At 39.0% G+C, this 20774-nt stretch overlaps 1 protein-coding gene across 1 annotated transcript in view; it reads right to left on the bottom strand.

Moving 5' to 3' along the window:
* Positions 1-2193: 2193 nt before the first annotated feature.
* The window catches only part of COL3A1 (collagen type III alpha 1 chain), a 73840-nt gene continuing 55259 nt past the window's right edge, over positions 2194-20774 (bottom strand). The window contains exons 33-51 of the mRNA XM_015817047.1: positions 20178-20231; positions 19969-20022; positions 18323-18376; positions 17727-17834; positions 17102-17155; positions 16248-16301; positions 15136-15297; positions 13366-13473; positions 12164-12271; positions 10879-10932; positions 10646-10753; positions 8718-8771; positions 8509-8616; positions 7030-7083; positions 6806-6913; positions 5014-5290; positions 4386-4573; positions 4017-4259; positions 2194-3241 (exon numbers count right to left, since the gene is read on the bottom strand). Of these exons, the coding sequence (XP_015672533.1) occupies positions 3095-3241; positions 4017-4259; positions 4386-4573; positions 5014-5290; positions 6806-6913; positions 7030-7083; positions 8509-8616; positions 8718-8771; positions 10646-10753; positions 10879-10932; positions 12164-12271; positions 13366-13473; positions 15136-15297; positions 16248-16301; positions 17102-17155; positions 17727-17834; positions 18323-18376; positions 19969-20022; positions 20178-20231 (2097 nt within the window). The 3' untranslated portion in view covers positions 2194-3094. The remainder of the gene's footprint in view (positions 3242-4016; positions 4260-4385; positions 4574-5013; positions 5291-6805; positions 6914-7029; positions 7084-8508; positions 8617-8717; positions 8772-10645; positions 10754-10878; positions 10933-12163; positions 12272-13365; positions 13474-15135; positions 15298-16247; positions 16302-17101; positions 17156-17726; positions 17835-18322; positions 18377-19968; positions 20023-20177; positions 20232-20774) is intronic.

Genomic DNA, 20774 nt, shown 5'->3' with positions numbered 1-20774 from the left:
TTCTGATTGCATGTTAGATGTTTGATAGTTTACGTTTTGCATACGTAAACTTCTAGGAGTCAAAGCAATTCTCTATTACTGAAAAGTTTTAAATGGGTTGAAGTATGAAATAAGACTAACTCAGAAATACTTTGCAAATATAATTTGCTTTGAAAGGGGGACTCCAAGGAGGATGGAGTTTTCATGAAAGAGGCCCTTTATTCTCTTTTGTAATTATAAGAAAACAGAGGAAGGACAAAATGACATTGATCTCATGTATGTTGGGTTCAGCAATAATCCTAGAGTGAGGAGGACAATTTCTTCTGGGCAAGAGTGAAGAACATGATTCTAATGGTACTTCCATCCTTGTTCATGGCTTCTGACAAAAATGTTTAAATGACTTGAAGGAATTTCACAGCACATGAATTGGAGAGCAAAACCGGGAAGCATTTTCAGATCAGCTATGTTTATAACCTGCATGAGCTATCTTTATGAGATACAGTTCTAAATGGAAAGTGAGGTGAAATGGAAACCCAGTGGGGCATATGCCCTGATTTTCAGCAAAAAAGTAAAATGAGCTTAGGAAGCACAATTGTGTCAAATTTGATTGAATTTTCTGAGTTACCTTAATAACAATAGATTATAATCTGGTGTAGTATATGGTAAATTTTCACATGTACAGTATAGTACCTAACTTTTTATTTACATGGTAGTAGATTTTTTTTTGTATTGTCTCTATTTCTTCATCTTTTCCCCCATGTATTTGTATTTTGGAATTACGTTAATAGAGCTACCTGATATTATAAAAGGAAAAATAGATAAATAAACCACTTCTCCTTTAAAACCAAAAAGTAAAATGAGGTTTTGGTAACTCCTTATCACGGTGGCAAAAAAGAGGAAGTAGTCCGATCAGAGGGGTAATATTATTAAATACGGTTGGCGGTTCTTTGTTTTCCATTCTTCCTCTAAAGACCTGGACCTGATTTTGCATGGTTCCATTTTTTTTATAGATGGTGGAAATGGTTAATCTTATAACCATTTTATAATTACAATTTTACGTTTTGTTTCATCAAGCTATGCTGAGAGTGAGAAAGGGAGGAACAGAACAAGGTTGAAAGGGAATAAGAGAAACAGACAGCATGGAAGAAAGTGAAAATGTGGTTTGTTTGAGTTTTTAGATGGTTGGTGAGCAGGAGATGGCAAAATAAGGAGAACAATGGGAGAAACAGATTGAACATTATAAGAATCAAGGTTGTCGAATTTGGACTGGAAAAATCTTGATGGCCGTGTGTGTCTTTCCTGCCATATTTAATAGTCACCCAGATTTTTTATAGTCTCTGTAATATAGCTATACAAAGTGAAATGAAGGAAGTCTGCGGAGCAGCTTTATGTAAGGGATGAAGTTGATGGGCTGAAAGCCCGACTCTCATGCCAGAAAAAGTCATCAAATCAACATGGGATAGAAGCAGTGTTTCTCAACCTTGACAATTTTAAGGCATGTGGACTTCAACTCCCAGAATTCCACAGCCAGCAATGCTGTGGAATGCTGGCTGTGGAATTCTAGGAGTTGAAGTCCACATGCCTTAAAATTGTCAAGGTTGAGAAACACTGGGATAGAGTTTCAAGGTTGAAAAAAGAGAGGACAAAACCCATTGACTGGAAAAGATAGGAAGAAGAGGCTTGGGATTTGAACCTGAGACTGATCTACAGAAGGCAGGTTTCTTGTGTGTTGCTATGGGCAGAACTTCTCCATATCTATAATTGCCTACTTATTTACAATGAAGTTACTTGGTCTGCCTGGCAATGTGGAGGAGAAGAAAAATTAAGCCATTCCTGGAACTCCTCAGCTCAATGGAATTGAAAAAGAGCCGAATCAGATGGCTCTTCAGCTGGGAAAACCCTGCATTTTTTTCCTCAGTGAGTAAATTACATTAAAGATTATCTATGACAGGGGTTCTCAACCTTGGCAACTTTAAGACTTGTGGACTTCAACTCCCAGAATTCCTCAGTCCACAAGTCTTAAAGTTGCCAAGGTTGAGAACCCCTGATCTATGAAACCTCCAGAAGAATAAGACAACACAGAAAGGACACCACAAAATTTTATTACAATATTTTATTATGTGTCTCTGTAAAGAAAAGACCAACAACCGTATAAAAGCTTACAAAGATGGTTAACCTTCAACACTATACATGTGTGAATGTGACAAGAGAAGCTCATGATTCTGCATCTTTATTGACTTTTACAGAGTGAAGGAAGAAAAGCCCTTCAGAAATGGCCTACCAACCATATGACATCCAACAAGAGACATTTATGACTGTTGTCAAGTTTCGGTGTTTCAAGGCAAGTCAATAAAACCTGGCTTGCAGATTTAAAACATACACAACTAGCACCATCATATTTATCTTTTAAACACTCCCCTAATTTTAGTGGTCTTGACCAGCAATGACAGGAAAGTATTGGAGCACCCTTAAAACATGCAATGCAGTCCAGAAATAAAATAACACAAGTCTGTTGGTATTAGGGCATTCTTTTCTTCTGATGGACTATACTCTGTTCAGCTCAATCTGGCACGGGAACAAACTAACAAACAAAAAAAGACCAGATGTATTCCTTGGTCCCAACATATTTTTCTTTCTGCTTTCTTGATGGGAATCATCAAACGCATCCCGGTTTCTGTCCATGTTGAGGTAGTTGAAACAGGGAATTCTCTCTAGCTTTATGAACTGCATCTTATAATGGAAGGTAAACTTGGATGCTGGAATCCGTCAGTGCTTGATTGGTTGGGGCAAGCATTCAACTAAAATTACAGTCTTGAGTTACTGAGTGTTGAAGTTGCAATGTAGCACCATGAGAGTGTTGTTGAACATGGGAGTTTGGTGAAAAGAAAAAGAGCAAAAGACATTTTTGTTGTATTCTGTGTGAGAGCAAAATAAGAAAATGGTAACCCTTTATGTGAATTTATCTTGTTTTTTTCTCCCCCCTCTTTCCAGAATTTTTGCAAATAAATAACTGGGGTACTGTTGATTTGACTCTAATAGTTGCCAAAGTTAAAACAAGAGCAAAGATGGAGTGTGAATTTGCTTTCTAGGGTTCAGAATGAGCATTACTCGTGATTTATAAGAAGCAAACTGGGCCAACGTCCACACCAAATTCTTGATTGGGAGCGCCAATGTCGAAAGGTGCAATATCTATTATCGGCAATCTCATCGTCTTGCGTGTTCTGTATTCAAAGACGGTTTTACCCCATTCGTCAGTATGTTTCTGTGAAATGTAAAAAAGCAACAGCTATGTTAAAATATAGTCAGGTAGAGCCAGCATACTTGCTCTTGTGCATACGCTGATTTCAGAACTTCTGAGAAACCCAGTAACTTTCTGGAAATGAAATGAGGAAAGAATAATTTTGATATCTCATATCCCCCCCATTTGATAGATTTAAAAATGGAATCTCTAAAGGACTTCTTTTCATTGATGTGGATGGAGAAGAGTAAATAGCTTTCAGCTGCTTCTTGCAGGTGCTATATTAAAATATTACTTTGCTGTTCCAGTTCTGATATTTCAATTTTTCCACCTCTAAAGAATTTCATGAAAAAACTTTTATACTTCTGACAGATTACATCCAGGTAAAGATAAGTGATCTAAATGAGTCATGGAAAAGTTCCCACTGATTTCGGTGGGAAGCAAATATATGTGTCATCTGTAGCCATCATATATTTCTAACTAACCTTGCATCCTCTTGACATATGTGGCAGAGTGGAAAACTCATAAACAGTACATAAATGTAGTTTTGGGCATTCAAATCAACACAACCGTAGTGAAGATATGAAGATAAGGGCATTTGAAAATTCTATTTTTTTACAATTGGTTTGTATGTTAAGTATACATATTCGACTTTCTGTAATGACCAAAAGTACTGAATGTCTCTGTCTGTCTGTCTGTCTGTCTGTCTGTCTGTCTGTCTCTCTCTCTCTCTCTCTCTCTCTCTCTCTCTCTCTCTCTTTAAAACACCTTTGCATTTGGGGGCATTTTGTTTACTTACAGTACAGCCATCTTCCAGAACTGTGTATGTGAATTTGTTGTTTCCTTCTGCCCTGATTTCACTATCAGTAGAACTCATGAACTTGAGTGCTCTCTTCACATTCCCACTGGCTTCATCCATATAGGCAATGCTGTTTTTGCAATGGTAGGTGATGTTTTGAGAGGCTCGGCTTGAAAGGATTCTGAGGAATGCCAGCTGAACATCTGCCACTTCTTCTGGAAGATCCGGATCTCCATAGCTGAACTGTGGTGAAAAAAAACAAAAGGATTGATGGATGTTTGATATAGGTCTTTCATTCAGTTTTGCTTCTTGCTCAGAGTTTGAGAACTATAAACACTTTCATCAAGTATCAAACAATGCATTGTTTACCTGGAAGCCTCCATTCATAGACTCTCCAAACCAATTGTGCTTCTTTTCAGGACCTGGGCTTGTCCACCAGTTCTTCTTTGGAACACTTGAGGGATTGGCACTGAGGCACGTTTCCCCAGTTTCCATGTTGCAGAATACTTTGATGGCATCCAGTTTGCAACCTTGGTTAGGATCGATCCAATACTCTCCTACAAAAAGAAAAGTGAAGCATACAAGTAAGCAAGCAAATAAAAAACATTATTTAGCTCAGCTTGATGATGATAGACTCCACTTAAATGGTTGGCATTTTGGGAAAAAGGCAATCCTCTCTAATATAGACTCCACTCTTTGCCTGTTATTTTAAAGCTATCTGCACAAACACATTTCTTTAGCATTTTAAAGTACAAATTAAGTAAATGGTAGCACCCAAAGACAATTTCTTTTTTGTTTACATTTCCCAGGAATATTCAACATTTTCTTTCGGTAGACCGAAGAGTTTTATCATATTTTTTTGTGAATAGTTAAAGAACACGTGACTTTATATAGCAAATCATATATCTGTATTACTAGAAAAAAGAACAGAAAGCATTCTATTTCTTGAGGATCCCATATTGCTTGCTAACATAGATAAGAAAGGAATGGAACATACCACTTGGAAGTTCAGGATGGCAGAACTTCAGATCTCTGCAGTTACGGGCAGGATTCTTTCGTGAACCATCAGGGCTAATGATGTTTTCAATCTGGCTGTTGACTGATTTCAGTGAAGCTAAAACCTCTCCCATGTCAATTTTGTTCTCAGATGGCTGATCTCCATAGTAGCCGAATCCTTTACCATCACCATTAACACCACCTGGTCCATTGCAGCATGGACCAGGTGATCCAGGTTGACCAGGAGGCCCAGGAGGCCCACCGTGACCGGGTGGACCCTTTCAAATACAACAAATAAAATTGCCCATCAAATCTCCATCCATGGGGATGCATTAAGAGAAATAATGTTCAAATGTTATACACACATTTATTTATTTTTCTCCAAAACCTAATATATATTACATCCCATAGACTGGGTGTTACTCGTTTTTTTTCATGTTCACTGTAAGCTGATCAAAAGTTTAAAGTTTTCCCCTGTCCAGTTGTGACCAATTCAAGGGGATGGTGCTAATCTCCGATTCTCAGCCTAGAGACCCTGTATTGTCTGAGAGATGTTTCCATCATCGGGTGGCCAGCATGAAAATATGGAATGCAGTAACCTTTCTTGCCAAAGCAGTACCTATTTATCTACTCACACCTGTATGCTTTCAAACTGTTAGGTTGGCAGGAGATGGGGCGAGTAATGGGAGCTCACCCCATTGTGTGGTGGTCAGGTCTCAAACCTGGGCTGTCAGCTTTTCAGCCCACTGAACCATTGCAATCCCACAATGTAAGATGATACATATGTATTAATCAGAGATTTTGACTCTTCCTTCTTTTAGTAAAGATGTGCAACTGTATATGCAGGTATGTAATTTGCTCAGTGTTTGTTGTCCAGTGAAAATGACGAACATTTAGGATAATAATAGCTATTCTATTTACAAGCAAGGTGAGTTAATCAACAATATATTGCTATTCAAACTTGAAGACAAGGTGAATGATGAATCAAGTACAATGGAGCCTAATGAAGAGAGATCTATCCCCTTCACTGTTAACTGGCCCTATGTGCTTCAGTGTCTGGATATTCTAACACTTATATGTTGGTAACTTGGGTTTGCCTATATTTTACAAAAATATTTAGATCAAAATCTTATTGGCAAAAAGTTTTTGCCAAAACAGGTTGTCTTTGACGTAAAACCATAATGGAGTCTGCTGTGATGGCAGTGATAAAACAGGTCACTCATGTGACTGACTCAATTTTATGACTTTTTTGCAGAGCTTTTTTAAGTGAATGGTAAGCTCATTAAAATCATGGGTCGCTAGTTGGTGAAAACTGAAAGTGCTGGATTTTGATCAAATCATTGTAAACTGCAATCACATGGCTATGGGGGGCTGCAAATGACTGTAAACATGGCTGTGTTGCCAAGTCCTTGAAGTCACTTGGTCACATGATTGTGAAGTGGGGTCAACCATTGGACTTTGAATCTGGGTTGGTTATAATTAACAGACTGGTCACTTAGATCAGTCACTAAATGATCTAAGTGACCAGTTAAGGACTATATATGTGGGAATGTGCTAAGTGTGCATGCTATATATGCCAGATAGACTGTAGCAAATTTGCTCTTATTGAAGTATTTTTATGCAGATCCTTTGAAGCACAGCTTTGAACTTCTGGGGAGTGGGCAGCATATGACTAATTTGTTTCTCCTGTCCTGTATTAAGTGTCCTGACATTCCTATCATGTCAATGCATGGACATCTTCCTTTCTGAAATCCAAGGTGGAAACTTTAGAGTGGAAACTTGGTTTATCTTACCGCTTGTCCACTTTCGCCTCTGTTCCCACGAGGACCTGGAGGGCCAATGGGGCCTGCATAACCAACTCTCCCATCTTTGCCAGGTGGGCCACCTGGTCCAGGAGGCCCCTAAACCATATCAGAAATCAAATATCTGTGTCATTCATGTGTTGTAAAGCATCATATTTCTTTAAATGGCTAGACATAATTTAAGCATGCATTAAGAAGATACAGAAGATACTTACTCTAGCACCTGCAGGTCCTGGGCTTCCACTTTGCCCTGGGGGACCCAGTGGACCCTACAAAGGTAAGAATGAAATAGAGATTGCTGTATTCATTATAAATTTTGATAATTGCCATCAATCTAAACCATGTGTTTTAAAAAGCAGATGAGAATAAGTAAACGGAACCTTCAACTGAAAAGAAAAATCAGTATACGATCTAGAAGACAATAGGATAAGTTTCATAGAAACATTACTGTTGGGCACAAATTCTGGATTAGAAATTAATCGAGACTACGAAACCAGGCTGTAAGTAAGTACATTCCCATTATGAATTTTTCACTTCACATAAACTCACATTAATTGAGGGAAACCATTATTTTTCAGACTTCTGTCATGTATATGAAGCACTTTTAATAAATATAAGTAGCTGTATTTCTGTTAAATGATATTGTTATCAGCAACAGTCAGCAACCTCTGAAGTTTTATGTATTACAAGTTAGTGGGTGTTGTGACTGCTCATTTAAATGTTTTCCAATATTGTGACTTCAGCAATGCTAAGGTTGTTGAACTGAAGCCCAAAACTCTTTCTTAAATTACTGAGCATTTATGGGTCAGAAAATTACATTTGTAGTGATTTCTTTTCATCTCTACATGATTCCCAAGGATTTGGGGATAATCAGAAAAAGGTTTTTATCTTTACACTTATGGAAAAGAAACATTGATCTTCTAAAGATGGTCCATGAAAGTTAAACTAATAATCTCTTCTGAAAAAGTACTATTTTCTGCAATCAGATACTATTTTCTGCAATTGTGAGGTGGTCCAGAATGACTGGCTTTCTTTAGCTCCAGGTTCTGTGAGAGAATTGGGCAAATGGGAATCCCTATCTGAATAGGTCCATGTCGTTCTTGTTTCTATCTCTACTACCTAATGGTTTCCCCAAAGTTGCTTTTTCAAAAGGCAATTGGACTTTGTTTTTCCTTGAAGGCATTTCGCTTCTCATTTAAGAAGCTTCTTCAGTTTTTCAGATGTGAAACATCTTCAAGGAAAAGCAAAGTCCACTTACCTTTTGAAAAAGCAACCTTGGGACAACCATGACCTGGATGATTGAGAATCTCCATAGACATTTACCTAATGGTTTGCCTTCCCTTGGGCCCCCATTTACTTGTAAAGAAAACCCCAGGTGAGTGAAGCAAGTGGTGTCCTTCACTGCTGTCTCTCCATCCACGACTGAAAAAGGCAGGAGAGCAAGGAGCAATGGTCAAAAGAAGAAGAAGAAGAACCAATTGTGATGGAAGGATCTTCACATTGGGAGTGCATGCCTATTCTTAAAACTTAAGAACATTATATCTTAAGATGGAAATAGACAGTAAAGAATGAGATGCAGCCATTTAAAATACAGTGGTGCTATTCTCACAGTGACACTTCATCTTAGGATGGCTTCTTCTAGTCCCATCTTTTTTCTCTTTCTTAGGGACGTCAACAAAAGCTGCCAAACTTACCACTGGACCAGGGGATCCTGGGCCACCAGGAAGTCCTCGGTGACCCTTCAATCCATTGCTACCCCGTTCGCCAGCTTCACCTTTATCACCACGTGGACCAGCAGCGCCCTTTAAAAAACATAGTGTGGATGAGTTTTAAAAATGCATCTCAGATGAAAGAAAACTAGCTGAAGCATACAATGAAATGATATTCTGAAGCAAGGACTTACAGGAGCACCACGAGCACCGGCTGAACCAGCAGGACCAGCAGGACCAGAAGGACCCTACACGAAAACAAAAACAAATGTAAATTAAAATTGCATGCATCATTCCATAACAATAGATAGATACATTGTGACACAATAAAATGAATAATTGCCACTAGGATCCAAAATATACTACTGCATATAATATATAATTGTTATCTGAGAGCTGGCCTTCCATAATAATTGAAATCCCTCAACTTTTCACAAAAGCACTCAGACCATTTTGACCTTTTTGACTGGAAATGGTTTAAGAAGCTACTTTCCAATTATTAGACAAAAGAAATCTTTTTTTTCAAACTTAAAAGTAAACAAGAGTAGGGAAACAGGTGGTTCTCCAAATATGCTGCCTTGAATCCTGACCAGTTTAAAACTCCATGCTGCTTATCTGCCATGCACTAACAGAATAACAAAATTGGAAGTGACCTTGGAGTTCTTCTAATCCAACCCCCTGCTCAGGCAGGTAATCCTATACCATTTCGGACAAATGGTTGTCCAATCTCTTTTTAAAAACTTCCAAAACTTCTGGAAGTAAATTGTTCCACTGATAAATTGTTCTGACTGTCAGGAAATTTCTCCTTAGTTCTAGGTTGCTTCTCTCCCTGATCAGTTTCCATCCATTGCTTCTTGTCCTGCCTTCAGGTGCTTTGGAGAATAGGTTGACCCTCTTCCTGTTTGTTGCATTCCTCAGATATTGGAACACTGCTATCATATTACCCCTAGTCCTTCTTTTTATTAAAATAGATATATGCAAATCCTGCAACCGTTCTTGTATATTCTAGCCTCCAGTCCCCTAATCATCTTTGTTGCTCTTCTCTGAACTCTTTCTAGAATCTCAACATCTTTTTTATATTGTGGTAACTAAAACGGGATGCAATATTTGAAGTGTGGCCTTACCAATGCATTATAAAGTGATATTAACACTTCACGTGATTTTGATTCTATACCTCTCTTGATACAGCCTAAGACTGTGTTGCCTTTTTTGGCAGCTGCAGCACACTGCTGGCTCATATTTAAGCAATTGCCCACTAGGAGTCCAAGATCCGTCTCACAGTTACTACTATTGAGCCCGGTACCACCTATTCTATATATATTTCTTGCCTAAATATAGAACTTTATTTTTCTAACCATTGAATTTCATAATTTGTTAGATAGGGCCCAGTGTTCAAGTCTGTCAAGATCCTTCTGTATCTGGAGCCTATCTTCTGGAGTATTGGGTATTCCTGGCAGTTTGGTGTTGTCTATAAATTTGATGAGTTCCCCTTCTATCCCCTTGTCTAAATCATTGATGAAGATATTGAAGAGTGCTGGGCCTAAAACTTCCATGTAGTTCCATTACTACACATTGAGTGCAATTGGTCAGCCAGTTACAAATCCATCTGGTAGTGATGCTGGCTAACCCACATTTTTCTATCTTGTCAAGTAGTAGGTTGTGATCTACTTTATCGAATGGCTTACTGAAGCCAACATGACCAATGGCAAGGATGTTGGGAACTGCAGTTCAGCAACATTAGGAGGATCACATATTTCCCATCCCTGGACTAGTATGGAAACAAAATTCAAAATAAATGGAGTATCTTAATTATTTAACTCATTTAAAAACCTTTGAAAATCCCTGATTGCAGGGCTCAATCAGATCTCCCCTCCCACTATCAAATCCCAGATGTTTGCAGCTGTTGTAGAATCTACGGGACGCATACCACCTTTGATCAGGTTCTTTCAAAGAGAATTCCATCTCTAGAGTATTAATATATTAAATTTCTCTTTGGCTTTTGCAAACATAAAAAGTGTAGCATTGGTTGAAACTGAATAATAAGTGGCTTATTCTTAACTTTTTGCTAATGTACTATTGCACAGGTAAGAAATGTAGGATTCAGCATAATTTTCATCCTTACCGAATGTCCTCTTTCACCAGTTTTTCCAGGCGCACCAGGACTACCTGGGGGCCCCATATGACCTGGAGATCCAGGCACACCAGCAGGACCATTTTCACCACGATCACCCTGACATGAAAAGAAAATGAAGCTTTGTTATATGAAATATTAAATAAATGCACAGATATGTACAAAGATATATAAAGATTCAGCAGACACAACTACAATCAAATGATGATATCATTGAATCTCACCTTTGGTCCTGAGGATCCATCACGACCTGGGAGCCCATCTGATCCAGGATTACCCTTACAAATACAGAATAATAAGTATTTAGATTTTTGGGGGGGAGGTGGGCAAAGGAATAGGAAGAAAACCCCCCAAAACTTTTAAGAACTATTAACTCAGGAGTAGATTTTCTTCTCGCAATATTGATCCCTTAAACTTAGCAGTGTTGTAAAAAGCTTGTCAATCATGTGGCCATTGCATTATAAGACTGTTGGTTCACCTACAATCTTCTAGTTTTAGGCAGTATCAAGTGATGATTGTATATATAAAAGGTCAAACAGATACAGTATATTGCAAATAGAATAATATTAACTCACAAAATGTTTTTCAAGGCAATCATTTACACATGATCAGCTTAGTAATGGACCATCTTGACCAGTCCATATCTCCACCAGGAAAAGACCTACCAGCTTTCTCAAACCTTCTGCAAATTTCATCCTCAAATCCTGTGGGATTTTATTCTTATGTATGATAATCGAGGATATGGAAATTAAGTGGTGTAGTCCCTTGTGTAAACCAGCTTTCACTTTCACACTATATTAAGTTGATTAGATCAGTGGTTCTTAACCTGGGCGATATCGCCCCCCCAGGGGCGATTTTGTTTTTCAGGGGGGCGATGGAATGAAAAGGGGCAACGTGGGGGAGAAGGAGCGAAAAGGGGGCGATATGGGAGCGATGGAGCGAGAAGTTTTGGGGACACTTTTGAGACTTTTTCGTACAGTGAATCACTGTATATCTGTCGTACAAAAATATCAGATTGCTTGCTATTAGTGGATTGAATTGTGTTTTCAAATGTTCCTCCAGCTAGCTTCAGTACAGAACGCCGTACATATGTGAATACCCATCGCTTATCTTCATGCGCGTTGCGCAGCAGCCTCTACCCATACAGTGGCACGCCATTGGCCAGAATATGGGAGATATGGGAAAAAGACTGGAAATAAATTATTTGCATCAATATGTCCTGATGACAATTTTAAAGAAAACAAAAAAAGTGTTTGCATAAATTGAAGAATTATTTCCTATGTTGTGATTGAGAGGTTATGTTGGGGGAGGGGGGCGATGACAACTTCCTCATTGGCTCAAGGGGGCGATTCGTTCAAAAAGATTAAGAACCACTGGATTAGATTACATGTCTGGACAAGATATCTGCATGAGGTCCATTTTTCTCATTTTGGGAGTTACATCATTTGACTGTTCTATTTGCTTCAAGCATCTATCACAGGAATACAATTAAATTAAAAATATGATTACATCTCTGCCTGGTTCTCCTGGTGCCCCACTAAGGCCAGGAGAACCTCCTGGCCCTGGAGCTCCTCGTTCCCCTGGACTACCATTACTTCCTGGTTTGCCATCTTCACCCTACATTGGAATAAGAAAGAAACAGATTATGTGTGGAAATGTTCAGATTTTGTAAAATGCATGCCTAGCCTTTGAAAAAGGAGCTAACATAAATGATAGCCATAAGTAATATATGCCTACAGGTATAGTGTTCAAATTGTACCTTTGTTTAGTGGATCATAGAAAATGAAAGACTTTTCCCATTATAATAATACTGTCAATGCTGCTAATATTGAATATTCTTGTTTTGACAAAATATACAGAACTGCCTGGTATTTTTAGAGTTAATTCAGATGATGGTGGGGGGGGGAGGAGAAAGATAGGACTGTGAGGGAAGAGAACAGAAGACAACCTTTGCCCTTCCACCTGATAGGAGAACTATATGACAGCAAATTTAGGGAGGGAACATGCTGGTAAATTAATTGCTCAGGGGAAGAGAATTTCAGATCTTAGCATCCCTTCGGTCCTGCCGACATGTTGTAACATAAATAAAAGACTTTTTAGGAAAACAATGCCTGGAAGTTCTTTGAAGTGTTTCATTAGTTGGAACCTGACATATACAGGTCCAGATAGCTTGACAAAATGTAGCTCTCAAAATTCCAGCAATCCCCAAAAGTATTGATACTTTCCTACTCACAATTAGGCAACCGTGTCTTAGGTTAATTATACAAGGAAGCAAGCTGGGGACAGAGAGGATTCTCTGGAGCTTTAACAAGTAGTGGCACATTAATTAATATGAATTTGGGGGCACAGCAGTATCCATGAATGAATGAACATTAATGTAGGAGATGATGCCGTGGAATTATGGGGAAAAAAATTACTGGTTTAGTTTAGAAAGATGAAGGCCATTTTTCAAAGCATTGCCAGGAGGTATTTTTTTTTCCCTTGGAAAACAGCATTTGTCTCCCCCCCCCCCCCCGATATAATGATGGCAACAAAATTAGCAAAAGGTGCTGTTGCTCTGATGGTAAGTATCTCAGCAAAACAATTAAAAAAAATATTGCCCCCCAATTATCTCTCCCTCTCACATGCACATACCAATTCAAGCCCCCAACCAACCAATCTGACCTTCAGCTCAATCCTTCTTCCATGCAATCTTTCGGATCAGGACTCACCTTGGGACCAGCCGGGCCGGAAGAGCCTAATGGTCCCCTCATTCCTGGCAATCCGACAATACCACGCGGTCCAGGTATGCCGATATTTCCTCCAGGACCTGGAATACCCTGGGGGAGATCAATCAAGACCATAATTAACTACATATCAGTGGAGTTGGGGGTATAAAGCAAAGAGGTATGCTTGAATGAAGCTGGAGGTCTACATTTTGAGAAGATATATTGTATCAATATATCCATATCTACATGCATATCTGTAATTATTGTATTATTATTATTATTATTTTCCATATATTAAATAACAAACTGAAAGGGAAAAAAAGAAAGAGAAAGCTAAAACAAAACAAAACAAAAGAGCAAGAAACAGCAAGCGATAGAAAAAGAAACAGAAATCAAGAAAAATATAAGTTACTTCCAGCCCTCTTTTCAACAGGTGAGGTATTTGCAATATTATTTTCCCTCTTTCCTTTTAGATGTTCTATAAATCAGTTCAAACCCTTACATAATCCACACAGTTTTCAATTGTCACATGGTTGCTGTTATTATTGTGAATTGGATTTATAGCTTTCCAACTCCATTCAGACTTTCAAACCGTTCTTTACATATATACCAGTGATGGCGAACCTTTTAGAGACCGAGTGCCCAAACTGCAACCCAAAACCCACTTATGCATCGTCGGGTGCCGGGTGGGTGTGGCCCATTGGGTGGCCGTGGCTCATTGGATGGGTGTGGCTGCAGTGGTAACAGCAGACTGGGTGGGACTAAAAAGTTCAATCAATCAATTCCAACTTTGCAAGATCTTTTTTTTTCCTGCGAGAAGTTGAAATTGACTGATTGATTGAACCTTTTTTTTTTTTTGCACACGGCAGTGGAGGCCTAAAGTGAAAAGGTTTTATAAAACCCAGCTGAAGGCCTAAGAATGGGGTGACATGCCCACAGAGAGGGCTCTGAGTGCCGCCTCTGGCACCCATGCCATAGGTTCGCCACCACTGATATATACTGTATGAATAGACTTGATAGGCCTTATCATGCAAATTACACTTGACTGGTATTCTGACAATGTGCTCAAGATAATTTGAGCATAAAGGATTCCATCCTCTCTTTGTATAGGGTTATTTTAGGTGGTCTCGTTCTCATAAATGGGATCTGAATAAAGTTAGGAATATTAGAAACAAATAAAGATAAATAACCCTCTCATTATAATAGACCTGCGAAGCAGCTCTGTGCCACATCAAGGCATGGCTTCAACCCAAACTCCTGCAGCTATCTAATTTAAGGTGAGCCACCATCCAGAAAATTAAGACATTTAGCAGCACCGAAGCCTGGCAACCTGATTCTGCTGGCCACTTCAGTCTGATGGAGCAGGGATATGTGCAGAAATTCCCTTCAGTAAAAGGACTGAAATGGGAGCACTGCTTTCATCTGGCCCTTGAAAAGGGGAGTTTGATTTGGCCTTTGACTTCAAAGGGGTGCTTTAGTCAGAGATGTGTGAAACTGAACAACAACTTCAAATTTCTATACGACCCTGGAAAATCTAACAAGCAAATATGATATTGATAACATTTTTTCTGTACACATGATCTAATGTTGGGATGTTTTTTTAAATTGCTGGACTTATTTATAATGTTTGCCTAACCATTTGCCTAATGCAATATAGTTGAGTGTGATACTGTTCGGGATTTGCAGAGCTGAAGTATTTAAAAAGATACTGTCATCATTTCTGAAATATTTTTTTTAAAAAAAAACATGCAAATTTTCAAAGAATGTACTTACGTCTGATCCTTTTGCTCCTGCTGGGCCTCTTTCTCCTGATGCACCTGGCTCACCTTTTGGACCTAAACCACCTGGGGGACCAGGTGGGCCAGTAGAACCAGGTGGGCCAGAATGTCCATCTTTGCCTGGTGGGCCGCCATTGCCAGGGGGTCCTGACGCTCCCTAGAATGTGATATTTGAGAGAGAGGAATAAGGGACAGTTCTTGACTTAACACTACCAGGACATCAGAACATGGAGATTGTATGATATAAGCATAAAGGACAACAACTGAACTTCTTAAGTACCTCAGATCCACTACCAATAAAAAAATGAGCACATCCATAATTGCATGCTTTTAAATATAGCAAAGAAATTCAAGATCAAAGACCAAAAGAAATATCTGATAGGTGTAGGCCAAATTGGTTTTCCCCCAGTTTGCATGCTTACTACACTTTTTCTAAAAAGTCACCCTAAGGAAATGAGGATGCTGTAGTTGCATCGGTGATGGCCAGTGTTACCTGACCTGCGGCCCACAGAACATAACATAGTCCCCTATCCCACTTCTTTACTTTGGGTAGTGCAGGAGTAGCCAGCACTGCTGCTATTGCCATCATGAATTGAAAAAGCAGAAAGACTGGCTTCCATGAAGGATAGTTGATGCCTGAGTTGCATCTCCATGAGACCTTATTCAATTCCATGACTGCATTGCAACTCCTCCATTGATCCTGCTCTTGGACTAGCTAAATCCTTCAAACTCCAAAGTGATTGTTCTAGCTTTCCATTTCTACAAACCATACTCAAGATGGAGCATTGTTGCTCACTTTTTTTTTTTTTAGAAAAGAAGGGAAGATATATTTTGGAAAAGAGGTATTCCTTTAAAGACTTTCAGTTAGCAATCATGGGCATGAAGTAGTCTGGGTTAAGTATTGTCCACCAGAGATATGCTTAAGAGGTCTTTCAAATTATAAATGGAACATCTGTGATCGAAGCACAGCCCCTGTGACTGAATATGCAATTGGAATTGTCATACAGTTTGATTTCTCTGCTTATTTTCAGCTACAATACTGGAGCAGAGAAAAGAATCTGAAAGCAGAGAAGAGCAGTAGGTGTTAAAAATTGTAGTAATTCTTACACTGTTACCAGGAGGACCGGGTAAGCCTCTAGATCCAGGAAAGCCAGGTGCACCCTGAAACAAACGAGCATAGATGACATTAACAAATTATCATCTACTGCTCAACAGGAGATGGAAAAATCAAATTCAGGAAACTGGTATACCCTTTATCACATACAATAAATACACCACTTATATATCTTTTGCCTCTGAGTCAGTCTTGACTCCTGATGACTGCCTAGTCCTTGCAGTTTTCTTGTCAAGGCTTTTCAGAAGTGATTTCCCATTATCTTCTTTCCTCGGGCTGAGAGATAGTGACTGGCCCAAGGCTACCTAGTTTGCTTGGTGCCCATGGTGGGGCTAGAACTCCCAGTCTCTAGCCAGGTACCTACACTACACCAAACTGGCTCTTTAAGTAGACTGTTTGCAGCTAACAATTTGGTTAAAAGGCAATTACATCTTTTGTACTTGTTGTAACATGACTCTAAATAATGGATCTCAAGAAAAACTGATAGGCTACAAGTAGCTGTCAGAGTGCGCTTTTCCTAGCTCTAGCCTAAAAAAATCTGTCCTTTATGTAGCTATCTGGAAAAAAAAAAAGAATGCATGGACATGTAGTTGGCTCAAATGGAAAGGTCTGGTTGTAGTAAGTCCATGGATCACTGCTGGACTGCTGAGAACATTTTGGAACTGCAATGTCAGGTGAACTGGAACATACCATATTAAAAGGACATTTTTTAAACTTTATTTATATTTCTTCTTAAAGAAATTAGAGTGTTGTTTAGATCATGGTGTCATTTAGAAGCCCTAAGAGTTTGGATGCAAAGATCAACCAGTTTACTAAACATAGGCTAGTTTAAAAAAACAATACTTACTGCAGGACCTGCACCCCCACGTTCTCCTTTAGGTCCTGCTGAACCAGCTGGACCCTAGATAAGACATGGGAATTAGCATCATAATACTAAAGAAAAGAACAGACCAATCAATATATGAATTTTAATGGAATCAATATATTAGATGGTTTCTTTTACAAAAGATGCAGGATAAATCAAGTTTCAAAAACACTAGAGCAGTGGTGGCGAACCTATGGCACAGGTGCCAGAAGCGGCACTCAGAGCCCTCTCTGTGGGCATGCACGCCATCACCCCAGTCCTAGGCCTTCAGCTAGGTTTTATAAAACCTTTTCGCTTTAGGCCTCCGCCGCCGTGTACAAAAAAAAAAAAAGGTTCAATCAATCAGTCAATTTCAACTTCTCGCAGGAAAAAAAAGATCTTGCAAAGTTGGAATTGATTGACTGAATTTTTTAGTCCCACCCAGTCTGCCGTTACCACCACAGCCACGCTCACCCAATGGGCCACACCCAGCCAATGGGCCATACCCACCCGGCACCCAACGATGCATAAGTGGGTTTTGGGTTGCAGTTTGGGCACTTGGTCTCTAAAAGGTTCGCCACCACTGCACTAGAGAATACATAGAATATATAAATTACAGCATACTTACTTGTGCACCAGGACCTCCTGATGGACCTGCAATTCCTGGAGGTCCAGATTCACCTCGTTCACCAGGAAGACCTCTCTCTCCTTTTCCACCAGGTTCTCCATTTTGTCCCTATATAAAGATTAGTTATTGCAAGTGTTAAACCTTAATGTTTAAGGATACTTACTAAGACTTAGTAGAAGTGTAAGTAGGGCAAATCGTCCTGAAATACTAATAGACAAACAGGCTTGGAACAAAAGACAGCATCTTATCAGCTGCCTCATAAAACTTAATCCAGGCAACTGTTTCCACATATGGGACATTCCACTTTTCTTTCTCCTGATTTCCTTTGCAACTAAACATGCTGGTTAATATTTGCGATGGGTTGCTCTGCTATTTATTTACTTTACTTCATCTCATCTCAAACCTGTAGAACAGGGGTGTCAAACTGCCGGCCCGTGGGCCGATTTCATCATACCGGAGCCGCGCCCACCCCATTGCCGGCAATGGCAAAAAAAGTTCCGATACGTTGCGCGACGTCACGTGACGTCGCGAGTTTGACATGTCTGCTGTAGAACAAATCTTTCCCACCCTTTATGCTAAAATATCTTCATACTTACAGGACCTCCAGGGAAGCCAGCAGGACCAGGTGGCCCATGTTCTCCACGATCACCCTGCAGGTGACAAAGGAATATAGAAGAAACATAACTAACCCTACAAGGAAAGTAATTTCACTCTGCTAACACCATTCTTTGCCTCACTCAGCTATCTTCCCTTGCTTATGATAATATGTATTTCTTTTTTATATATATAATAATTTTTTATTGATTTTTCATTTAAAAACAGAAACATAAATCTTTTATCACAATATCAACCAAAGAGAATAATACTAAACAAAACATTCACGGAGGTATCCGGTGTCCCCCTCCCGCACCACCCTCTTCCACTTACCACTCCTTCCTCCTCCCAATCTACCATCACTCCTCCTTCCTCCCCCTTTCCTACTTCCCTTCCTCACTCAACCATCCCGTCTTGTGCAGTTGGGGTATCACCGGGCACCTCCTTAAAAAAAATCATACATATAATCTATAATACAAACCTACCCTTTTCCCCCCTCCCCCCCCCAGGACTTCCCAAAGCTAATCTAGGAAATAAACGCACAATAATCCAAATCTATTCAAAACTACTCATTATTACTACACACTAGTATAAACTTGCTATGACTCTAAAATAACATTAAAATACATACAATTTTTTTTAAAGATAATATGTATTTCTAACATACTTCTTTTTGACTTTTCCACCAAAAACTTTACCATAAAATTATTTAAAGCACTTTGCTATTGTGCGAATTTTTCAGATGAAGCGGGAGATTCCTGCACTTTTGAATACAAGGACTTTGTAAAGAACTGCTAATTCCCTCCAGAGTGCTTCAGAGAGCCATCTCAACCCGGTGGTTGGAACCTCCATTCTGGTGCAGAGATGCATTGCACCATTTGGCTTTGCAGGCAGCATCAAAGGGGATCAGTACAGGTCTGTGAGCCTCTACTAATCCAATGAAAGCTGCATTTGAGTTTTCTAATTCTTGTGAATGCAAAATTGGCAACTAAGAGCAGCAGGCTCTTTGGAACCGGGCTCTGGGAGTGGTGGGTGAGTCTGCACATGCGTGTGTGTGCATGAAACCATCCCAGAAAGGCTGGAGGATGCTGCCTTAGGATATAAGCCAGATGCTTGCAGTCTATCCCTCCTCCTAATTCACCTGTTGATGACTTCCCTTTTCACTTCCTATCTTATTTTTATTTCTGTGTTTACTTGTCCATTTCCTCTTTGAGGATTTTAATGGAACAGTGACAGTGTATTATCCCTTGAGGAGGTCAAACAATCTTAGGAAGAAGGAGAGTAAGAGCTTGAACTTCTTGTTTTCTAATTAATATTAGTTATGAAAAATTTTATGCTGTTAACTGAAGATACAACTTTGGAGATATGAATAAATATTCTTAATTATAGATATTTGCTCTAAATTATCTATAATATGAAGTGTGTTAATGTTTTCAATGTAAATATAATTTCTAGATAGGTTGAAAAGAACAAGAGTATTCTAGCATGTTACTCTTATCATGAAAGCAATATAACCTTCCAGAATGCTGCAGACCAATTAAGATTAATGTATTCAAATTAAAAAAAAAACCTTTGTATGAAAATTTTTAGGAAACGGACAAAACACCTACAAACATAATTAGATTGTGTATTTGAAAGATTTTCTTACCGGTCCACCACGGGGACCTGTTGGGCCATGGGGTCCAGCAGATCCAGGTTCTCCCTATAAAAGAAAGAAAGAAAGAAAGAAAGAAAGAAAGAAAGAAAGAAAGAAAGAAAGAAAGAAAGAAAGAAAGAAAAAGAAAAAAAGCTTTTATTTCAGAATCTTTTTCTTCAAAATGAATTTAATTTACATTAAAATATGAATGAAATGTATACCTTATCACCAGGTTGGCCAGATGGACCAGGTGGTCCAATGGATCCTACAGGCCCCTACAATGTTAAAAGTAAGAATCAGTGGAAGCATGGGCTCATCAATCAACAAGTACTGAAATGCAAAAGCATTCAGAATACTCTTCCCTGCCTTGAAAATTTCTGCTTATTTCAGTTTTGCCGTCCCAATCCAATCTGTCTCCTCTTATGCTGAAGTTGCATAGGCAGAGAGAAGATTTGTAAGAATTTTAAAATGAACCAGATATAGAGCCTCATGATGTTTAACTATACGCTTGGGACTTGGCAAGTTATTTATTTATTATACCAGATTCTTTAACCTGTGTCAATCAATTTGCCACTGCATAAATTCATTGAAATAACAACAAAATCTGTTTTGGTTAGCAAATATTTCTGTATTCCCCCCCCCACACACACACACATGTTTCAGGAACTCTAATTCTAGCTCTTTGAAAGATGAGGAAAAGCTAAACTTTAAAAGAGCCTTAGAATTACTTGTATATGATTGATTGGTTATTGATTGAATATGTGTGGTCAATTTAATGGTCTTAGCAATCACATAGCTAGATTTTCCCTATGAAAATA

The sequence above is a fragment of the Protobothrops mucrosquamatus genome, unplaced genomic scaffold (genome assembly GCF_001527695.2).
Source record: "Protobothrops mucrosquamatus isolate PMUCROS unplaced genomic scaffold, P.Mucros_1.0 scaffold_125, whole genome shotgun sequence".
Classification (NCBI taxonomy): domain Eukaryota; kingdom Metazoa; phylum Chordata; class Lepidosauria; order Squamata; family Viperidae; genus Protobothrops; species Protobothrops mucrosquamatus.
This window is presented reverse-complemented; position numbering and strand designations above follow the sequence as displayed.